The sequence below is a fragment of the Struthio camelus genome, chromosome 7 (assembly GCF_040807025.1).
Source record: "Struthio camelus isolate bStrCam1 chromosome 7, bStrCam1.hap1, whole genome shotgun sequence".
In the NCBI taxonomy this organism is placed as follows: Eukaryota; Metazoa; Chordata; class Aves; order Struthioniformes; family Struthionidae; genus Struthio; species Struthio camelus.
Window position 1 is genome coordinate 44,009,842 of NC_090948.1, and position 10,257 is coordinate 44,020,098.

The 10,257-nt window shown below is 47.8% G+C and overlaps 1 protein-coding gene across 1 annotated transcript; it reads left to right on the forward strand.

The window, feature by feature from the left end:
- Positions 1 to 4,087: 4,087 nt before the first annotated feature.
- On the forward strand, positions 4,088 to 10,257 carry LOC138067900 (alpha-2,8-sialyltransferase 8E-like). The gene is made up of 8 exons (XM_068951234.1): positions 4,088 to 4,175; positions 5,643 to 5,787; positions 6,084 to 6,158; positions 6,336 to 6,422; positions 7,813 to 7,957; positions 8,104 to 8,216; positions 8,470 to 8,556; positions 9,522 to 10,257. The coding sequence occupies exons 2-8, from the start codon at positions 5,654 to 5,656 to the stop codon at positions 9,979 to 9,981; spliced, it is 1,101 nt and encodes a 366-aa protein (XP_068807335.1). The 5' UTR covers positions 4,088 to 4,175; positions 5,643 to 5,653; the 3' UTR covers positions 9,982 to 10,257.

Consider the following 10,257-nt stretch of genomic DNA (forward strand, 5'->3'; position numbering starts at 1 on the left):
CAATGGAAGGTGGCCTTTCAGGCCTTGGAGGAGTTTCAGGGCTACTCCAAACCCATCACGCCAAAAGCCTCTCCTCAAAGACTCCCTGCTTTTAGCGTCCGCTGCCACAGCTTCTCCCTAGGAAGACGGCTTTCAAAACAGTATGAGCATTGCCAAAACAGCTAAGCAGAATGGCAGTGCTTAAAGGACTGGTGTTCACACCAAATCTTGTGGGTTTTAATTCTTAAAGTGACAGCAGCCAAACTGCAGACAAACATCGCTGTTCAAGGCAGGAATTATTCACAGAATCACAGAATCACAGAATCACAGAATGGTTTAGGTTGGAAGGCACCTCTGGAGATCATCTAGTCCAATCCCCCTGTTCAAGCTGCATCCTCTAGAGCATATTGCCCAGGATCGCATCCAGATGGGTTTTGAATATCTCCAGGGAATGAGACTCCACTACCTCTCTGGGCAACCTGTTCCAATGCTCTGTCACCCTCACAGGGAAGAAGCTTTTTCTCAGGTTCAGATGGAACTTCCTGTGGTTCAGTTTCTGCCTGTTGCCTCTTGTCCTCTTGCTGGGCACCACGGAGAAGAGGCTGGCCTCATCCTCTTGACACTCCCCCTTCAGATACTTATACTCGTTTGTGAGATCGCCTCTCAGTCTTCTCTTCTCCAGGCCCAGCTCTTGCAGTCTTTCTTCCTAGGAGAGGTGCTCCAGCCCTCTAATCATCTTGGTAGCCCTCCGCTGGACTCTCTCCAGGAGTGCCATGTCTCTCTTGTACTGGGGAGCCCAGAACTGGACACAGGACTCCAGGTGAGGCCTCCCCAGGGCTGAGGAGAGGGGCAGGATCACCTCCCTCCACCTGCTGGCAACACTCTGCCTAATGCACCCCAGGAGACCATTGGCCCTCCTGACCACAAGGGCACATTGCTGCCTCATGGTCAGCTTGTTGTCCACCAGGCCTCCCAGGTCCTTCTCGGCAGAGCTACTTTCCAGCAGGTCAACCCCCAGCCTGTCCTGGTGCATGGGGTTATTCCTCCCCAGGTGCAGGACCCTGCACTTGCCTTTGTTGAACTTCAGGAGGTTCCTCTCGGCCCAGCTCTCCAGCCTGTAAAAGGCCCCTCTGAGTGACAGCACAGTCTTCTGGTGTGTCAGCCACTCCCCCCAGTTTAGTATCATCAGCAGACTTGCTGAGGGTGCACTCTGGGCCTTCATCCAGGTGATCGATGACTCCATTGAACAAGACTGGACCCAGGACTGACCCCTGGGGGACACCACTAGCCACAGGCCTCCAACTTGACTCTGCGCCACTCACCACAACCCTCTGAGCTCGGCCATCCAGCCAGTTCTCAAGCCACCTCACCGTCCACTCATCTAGCCCACACCTCCTGAGCTTACCTGGGAGGATGTGATGGGAGACAGTGTCAATAGCCTTGCTCAAGTCCAGGGAGACATCATCCACTGCTCTGCCCTCATCTACCCAGCCAGTCATTCCGTCATAGAAGGCTATCAGACTGGTCAAGCATGATTTCCCTTTGGTGAAGCCATGCTGACTACTCCTGATCACCTTCTTGTCCTCCACATGCTTAGTGAGGACCGCCAGGATGAGCCGTTCCATCACCTCTCCAGGGATGGAGGGGAGGCTGACAGGCCTGTAGTTTCCTGGCTCCTCCTTCTTGCCCTTTTGGAAGACTGGGGTGACATTGGCTTTCTTCCAGGCCTCAGGCACCTCTCCTGATCTCCAGGACCTTTCCAAGAGGATGGAGAGTGGCCTAGCGATAACATCCGCCAGCTCCCTCAGCACTCGTGGCTGCATCCCGTCAGGGCCCATGGATTTGTGGATGTCAAGTTTGGACAAAAGATCTCTAACCTGATCCTCCTCGACCAAGGGAGAGTCTTCCTTTCTCCAGCCTTCCTCTCTTGTCCCCAGGGTCTGGAATTCCTGAGGACTGGCCTCAGCAGTGAAGACTGAAGCAAAGGCAGCATTCAATAACTCTGCCTTCTCTATATCCTTTGTTACCAGGGCACCCGCCCCATTCAGCAGTGGGCCCACATTTTCCCTAGTCTTCCTTTTGCTAGTGATGTATTTGAAGAACCCCTTCTTGTTGTCCTTGACATCCCTTGCCAGATTTAATTCCAACTGGGCCTTAGCCTTCCTTGTCGCATCCCTGCACACTCTGACAACGTCCCTGTATTCCTCCCAAGTGGGCCTGTGCCCTTTGCCACATTCTGTGTACTTCCTTCTTCTGTTGGAGTTTGGCCAGGAGTTCCTTGCTCATCCAGGCAGGTCTCCTGCCCGATTTGCTGGACTTCCCACTCAGAGGGATGCACCCATCTTGAGCCTGGAGGAGGTGATGCTTGAATATTAACCAGCTTTCTTGGACCCCCTCTTCCTTCTAGGGCCCTGTCCCATGAGATTCCCCTAAGTAGGTCCCTCAAGAGGCCAAAGTCAGCTCTCCTGAAGTCCAGCGTTGCAATCCTACTCATTGCCCTGCTCCCTCCTCACAGGATCCTGAACCCCACCATCTCCTGGTCACTGCAGCCAAGGCTGCCCCCAACCTTCGCATCTCCAACTAGACCTTCTTTGTTTGTTAGTACGAGGTCTAGCAGCGCACCTCTCCTCGTTGGCGTCTCCACCACCTGGGTCAAGAAATTATCATCAATGCTCTGCAGGAACCTCTTTGACTGTTTGTGCCTAGCTGTGCTGTCTTGCCAACAGATGTCAGGGTGGTTGAAGTCTCCCATGAGAACCAGGGCCTGTGATCGTGAAGCTACTTCCAGCTGTCGGTAGAAGGCCTCATCGATGACTTCCTCCTGGTCAGGTGGCCTGTAGTAGACCCCCACGACAGTGTCACCCATGTTAGCCTGCCCTTTCATCCTTACCCATAGGCTCTCAACTTGTTCTTCATCCACCCCGAGGCAGAGCTCCGCACATTCTAGTTGCTCCCTCGCATAAAGGGCAACTCCACCACCTCGCCTTCCTGGCCTGTCTTTCCTAAAAAGCACGTAGCCATCCATGACAGCATCCCAGTCATGTGAGCTATCCCACCATGTCTCTGTAACTGCAATGAGATCATGGCCCTGATGAGACGGTAGGATCTATAATAAATAACAAAGCAGTAAGCACATGGAAAACAAGGTCTGTTTTGACACCTATAGGTCCTTCCCACCTACAGGCTTCCTAGACAAAGCCATGGGATGCAGACATCTCCAGACTCTCTCTGCAGCCTCCTCAGTGCTAATGGAATCTGTGTACCTCAGATCAGTCACTCCCCATAATTCACCTTAGCTACAGCATAAGACAGATAATTTAGTAATTCAGCAGTATATATATATGTGTAGAGAGCAGTATATATAGAGACTAGACAAAGAGCTAGATTAGAAGCAGTATATGGATTTGAAAGAAAATGATCGCTAGTAAAGCAAAGCATTTTTATACTTGTTTGATGCATTTCCTTTTACCTGCCCCCAAAAACTGTTCATGCGGATCCATCAGTATGGGGAGTTGGTCACTCAGTTTTCATGTAATAATGTGGTGGCTTTATGGTCACTTCATTTCTGAGGGTACATCTTCTGGGTCTTTTGCTTATCTCAATGGAAATGCAGTTTCCTGAGCTAAATGTGGGCTTCACTCTTCTGCCTATAGAAGACTCAAATAGGTTTTACTGACCCCAGTATCCTTCCCCCCCTCCCACCTCCCAACCTACCCCACACACCTCAGGGTTTCAGTGGGACCCTTCAGCCATGCACTAACTGTTGTGACCAAGAACAGCATGGGAGTAGACTGGAAGTAATGCCTTATGTTGGCTTCTTTTATGGAAGAGTGCTTGCATGGCTTCCACAGACACATTATTCAAATAAACCTACCACACAGAAGTAAAGAATTTGTCAAAACTTAACACAGGATGCAAAACACACGGAAACAAGAGCAAGAAACACCAGTGAAGTGGACATAATTGCAATGAGCACGGACAGTCACAAGGGCTTTACACAGTTCATGCGCTTTGCTTTGGTTCTGAAGAAACACATGAGTCATTCCGACAGAAGGATATCATCCCCTCCCCTCGAGAGGGCAGTTCCAGATTGCTTGTGTGCCTGAGCTGGGCAAAAGCTGTACTCAGGTTTGAGCGTATTAGAAGCCAGCTTCAAGATCAAACAGAGGTATCCCATAGCCTTTTTGGTCTAACAGGTATGTGAGTTTTAACTTTCTTGGGCTTCGATTTCTTTTTCTTTATTTTATCAAAATAGTTATTTTACCTTTATTGTGGTTTTTGAGAGGGAAACAGAACTACTGATTCTCATTTTCTAAACTTATTGTAGAGTAAGCATTAAACCTTAGAGCACCGCTTGATATGGTTTCAGGGACTATCATCTCAGAGAGCTGCAAAAACATTCACCCAAAATCAATGCCCTTTAAGAGAAGGTTATTCCTCTTGGGAAAGAGCTACCTTTAGCCACCATTATTTTGTAAGAAAAACAAAACTAACTTGAAAAAATACAGGTAGGAGAAAGTACATGTGTTGATTGACACGCAGTGGAAAAGCCCGTTCTGATCACCTCCTTTTGCCTGGGGTCTAGATTATTCAGGTTCAAGCTTTGGTTATAAAAGTCATAATTAAGTGTCATCAGTAAAAAGTCTTTTGTTTTCCTTGTGAACGTGCTGCTGCTGATCACACCACCGCCCTATTATATCTAAAAACGTCCATCTTTGCCCAAACCTTCAAGATTTCCATTGGAAAGATTTGGATTAGTCTAAGGCAGGATCTTGTAAACAGATACAAAAAAAAGGGAAACTTAAAGGCAAAACTTTAAGGCAAAATGACAGATGTGATTAAAAACACTGCTTTCCACCTGCCCGTCTCTGCCATACCTTGAGATCATGCCACCAATCAGAAAGACCAATAATAGTTAATCCTCAACCAAAGCCAGGAAGGTGGAGAATATTATGGGCAAAGCAGCAGTGTGCTTTGCCAAATCTGCAAAATTCCTTGACCTTTCCACTACCTGGAAATAAAGGAGCGCCCCTGAAGAAACATGCCCATCCCAAAATACCAGCTAGTCTACTTCAGTGTAGAATTAATGTGATGGGGGTGGCTGCCTGGAAGGAGATAAAAACTAGCGTGCCCCAGGACAAAGATTCATTGTCCAGGTGAGCAGAAGATGCTGCAGTTTTGCACTGATGAGCTAAGAATCGCTGGGACTGATTAAGAGAAAAAAACCTGCCTGCCTTTTCTTTCCTGCACAAATGCTGTGGCACTTGTGTGGAGGCTTTTTTGGATCACTGCTAGAAAGATGAGATGGAGAAGGTGTCAGGGGAGTGGAACCAAGGTTGTGCAAGGATATCAATGGGGCCATTGCTCTGGAACAGCTGCCAGCTTTAGAGGAGAGGGATTACTACAGATTACTATTGGCCCATGATGCCTTCCAAAAGGGTCTGGTGGGATCCATTGATAACCCCAAGCTATATTTCAGCTAGCCCAGGGAAAACAAGTTTCCTACTGTCTGTTGTATTTGATATTGCTTTGCAGAAAACTAATCAAACTTTCAATGAGGACAGGCATGGAAGCAGCACAGCAGTGCCAGAAATGCCACAGTTTGGGTGATTACACTGATCAGCTCAGGTGTGGACTTTTCTCATTCACTCTGCTCTCTCAAGGGTTCTCCAAAATGCCAAACAACATCAGCACAGAGGAGTATGTGAATCCAGGGCTGCTGAAGGTGCGCAAGCTATGGACTGGGTTGCTGACTATGGCTGCAGTCTCAGTTGTCTCCATGTTCTTCCTGGTGTGGAGTGATGGCAGGCAAGTGAGGGACAGCGTGGAGGAACTGTGTCCCTTCAGTCTTTGGAAGGAAGTGGGACTACTGAGCACAGCTCCAGGAGGTCTCTAGGGGAGAAATTGATATGGAACGGCTGGAGATGGTGTAAGGAAAGGATGTAATGGTGCTAGTTTTGGGTGGGTTTCTCAGGTTGTGAGCAGCCACAGGATGGCTAAGAAGAGAGACTGAAGGGACAGGATCGTTGGAGTAGAGTGGTAGAGGAGAGCTGCAGGGGGACACAGTATTCTGGTTGAGTTTAACTCCTTGTTTTCTGTCACAGACCTGACATCAGGGTCCCAGAACCAGAAGCATGTCAAGTACTGTCGAGCAGCCTAACAGAATCTTTCCTGAAGAGGTGAGGGTCATGGCCACAAGTGTGTTGGGCAGTGGCAGAGGCAACAGGCTAAACTAGACCCACTGTGAGCCTGAATGAAGGTCCAGGGGATGGGAAGGGGATGCAATAGAGAGTAGCTTATTAGCAGTGGGTTTTCATGAAAGGGTTCTAGTTGCTCATGAGTTCTTTCTTCCCTAGGGTGGATGAGGTCTGGAGCCTGAGCCACCTGAAGTTAATGCAGAGCTGCCGCTGGAATTTCAATGCTAGTGCATTGGCCCAATACAGGTAGTGCCCACCAGCCATAGGGAAAAACTACTCAGTTCACCTAGTTTAAATCAAATCAGGATTGAAGCAGTTTATTAATTTATCAATGGCATGGATTAAACTGCAATTGGTAAAGTGTACATTCAGGATCAATAGCAGTAACAAGACAGATAAACCACAACACTAGATGCTTGCAAAATGTTAATATACACCTACAAATTTCTAAACACTCTTCTCTAACTAATCCAAAGAATTGTTAATTGCACGCAGCCACACACACACACAGTTACATGCACACATTCCCCTCACAGGACTGTAAGTGTTCTAGATTTATGGGAACCCATGTTGCTCCCTATAACCCGCTGAACCACAAGCTGATGAAAAAGCACCCTATTTGTTCACATAAGCACACGCCAGGTGTGGGTCCCTACTTGTTGCGCTCCCCAATGACAGGACACTAGCTGGATGCAGAATCTGTACAGCATATAGCAGGAAGGCTGCTCTCTCTGGCATAGGCAGAGGTCGTGATGCCAGAGTGGCAAATTCTGGCAACGTCAGACCTGGTTTTGACTGCTGCTCTTTCTATTCCATGGCTTCTCTTCCCTTGCTAAAAAATGTCATGCTCCTTTTATACTTCTTTTCAGGCTGACTTCTTTGTTTCAAGAGTCTCTTTGAAGCTCTCTGAGTTACTGTTTCATCCAGCCAACGGTCATCTTCTTCTTTAACAGGATCCGTTTTGGGCAAACACCTTCTGGGTTTTGTGTATTGGACTGATACACGCACACACATGCGCATATGCACACACACCATTTATAGTCACACTCTTATCTAAACATGGGTTGTTCTCCATTTGATTTGGTAAGGATGGGCCATGCAGGTACCTCCACACCCACCATCCTGGCACAGCACCTGCTCCTGCTGCCCTGCTGCATCCCTTATGCTGCCTTTTAATCTTGCAGATTTGTGAGCTTATTGGGGAGGGGTTAAAATGTGCGTGAGTGGAGGAAATGAAATTGAGGCTGAAGCAAGCAGGAAGGGCTTTGGAGTAGTGGCCAGGCTGAAGAGTGGAGAACAAACAGAAAGCGGCTGGAAAGGTGTGTGCATTGAGTAAGAAGAAAATGAAGGACGTGTAGAGATGTATGGATTGAGAGGTACATGTTGAGGGTTGTTCTAACTTGACACAGTGCTTTCTTTGTATTCCCTGTGCTTCCCCAAACTTTCCTCACCTTTCCACTGTGATGTCTTGCCCATCTAATCCCTTTTTTTTAACTTTTGTTTCCTTTTGTTACCTTGTCTAGCCCTCTCTCCTCATTCTTATCTATCACTTCATTCTTTATCCCTAATTCTATTAGTCTCTTTCATCCCATCTCCAGACTTCTGCTCACTGTCTTCTACTCTCTTCCCCTTGCAGGGCAGAGCTGGGGCACTGCTGCAATGCCTCAGCATGGCTAGCTTTGACGCAAGTCAACACACCGTTGGGGTCCAATATTGTCTATGATGGGTACCGCTCAAAGAGCTTGAAAGTCAGCAGTGGCTTGCTGGAGATCCTGCCGGAGGTAGGAGTGCTCTGCTACAGGGAATGCAGTCTCTCTCTCTGCTTTTCTTTTGTACACGCTGGAATTTGACCAGGTGCAGGACCTGTGGTGGGTCTTTATTGCAAGTCTCTAAGAGTGAGTCAGTTTTTACATGCTGTTCTTTATAGGAATCTCCCTTTCAGGAGCCTTTCTACAAAACCTGTGCTGTGGTGGGAAATGGAGGAATCCTCCGTAACAGTAGCTGTGGCTCTGAAATTGATGAGCACCAGTTTGTAATCAGGTAATTGCTGCCAGTCTGCCCAGGAAGGGGTGGGGCAGCAGGAGGAAGAGGGGGCTTTTGTGGGAATAGGGTGAAGGCAGAGAAAGCAGAGACATGGGAAAGGTTCTGAAAGGGACTGAGGGTGAGAAACAGGGGGAATGGTGGGGCATACCTGGACTGGGTAGCATCACTTGGGGACAGGTAACCTCTAGGGATGTTATGCAGCATTATTATCTCTCTTCATAGACTTCCTCTGCTCATGATCCCCCATCAGGTTTAACTTGCCTTCCATGGACTTTCCTGAGGACGTGGGCAGAAAGTCAAGCATAGTCACTGTGAATCCCAGTATCCTTCAGAAACGGTAATAGAGGCGGAAACAAAAATGGAGGAGGGGTGTCCTAACTTTCTCCTCTCTGAACTGCTCATACTGTGTTTCTGAAAAGACATTGTCTTTTGCCTGTGCTCTGAGTCCCCAGAAAACACATAGGCCTTTGCCACTGTACAAAGCCTGTTCAAAAAGTTACTGACATCTACTGCCATGAGATCCTCCCCTCTGTGCAGATATGTAGAGGGGAATAATGCAAGTCTTGGAGCTGTTTGGGGCAGAGTTTGTTCAAGATATGATTACTGCTGATTGTTTGATCTCACCACTAGAGATTAATACCATTTCCGCTCCTTCTACAGAATCGATGTTCACATGGCTGACATCAAGACAGGCAGAGAGTTCAGCAATATTCTGCACTGCCAGGATGAGCACTGATGGGAACTGTTTTTCTCACCTTGGTCCTAGCTGCATAAATGCTCTTTAAGTTCAGTGGAGAAAATAGGTACTCCTTGTCCTAAAGCAGACATCTAAAACAAGGCAGATGGATTGTGCTCCAGCGGTGCATGTTTCTACTCACTGATTACAGACGACATTTAGACAATTAGCTCAGATGTAGATGTCTGTGTAGTAGATCCTTAAAGCCAGATGGCATGAATTCTCTCTCAGGCATTCTCCTGGTCCTCTGCTTCACCATTATAGGACATTAGTCCCAATGAACTGAGAGCTGTTGTGCCACTAAGGCTTTAATTTTGAAAACATCTTCCCAGCCTTTTAACAGACTACCAAAACTCCTGGGTATTTTCGGGCACCTTCTCTGGTCTGTGGGAGCTCTATGTGAGGAGCTCAAACTCAGATCAATACTGAGGCGCAGAGAAGGGGAAAACAGAGGTGAAGACTAGAACTGACGATGGGCTGTTCCAGAGCAGACTGGCTTGAGAAGAACAGGAAGGAAGGAGATGCAGCTGGCAAAGGGTGATGGTCCCATGTTTCTTGCTCCACAGGTTTCATGGTCTGAATGGTCGGCGCCTGCCATTTGTGAAGGCAGCAGCTATTTATGGAGAGACTTGGTTTCTCATTCCAGCTTTCTCCTATCCTGGCCAGAATGAAGCTTCTTACCGAGCACTCTATGCCTTGCAGGACTCTGGCTCCCGCTCACCTATCTTCTTCTTCCACCCTCAGTATCTAAGTGCTCTGACAAGGTACTGGCACGAACATGGTTTCCATCCCACTCGCCTCTCCTCAGGTTTCATGCTAGTGAATGCTGCCCTGGAGTTATGCCAACATATTACACTCTATGGCTTCTGGCCCTTTTCTTTGCATCCTGATGGTCATCCCCTTCCCCATCATTACTACGACAACCAGCTTCCCAATCCCAGGATGCACCTCATGCCCCAAGAGTTTGCTTGCTATGTAAATATGCACTTCCAGGGTGTGCTGCAGCTGCATGTGGGGAAGTGCTAAGAAAGGGTCAAGACAAACATAAAGCCAAATGGGGCCCAAAGAGCATTACTACTGACCATTCTGAGGTGTTCTGATGGGAGCGCACAGACCTGGCTGCAAACCCAAAACTCTGAGGATGGAAAATACATCCTCTGTGTTCTGCCTGCCCTGTTCCAGTAGAAGGTCACCGTTCTGTAATCAGCATTGGCATCAGATCATTTTCATTCTTGTTTAACTAAGAGTCACTAATTGCCATCTGTTAGTGCTTGATAATAATTAAATTCCTAGTTAATAACC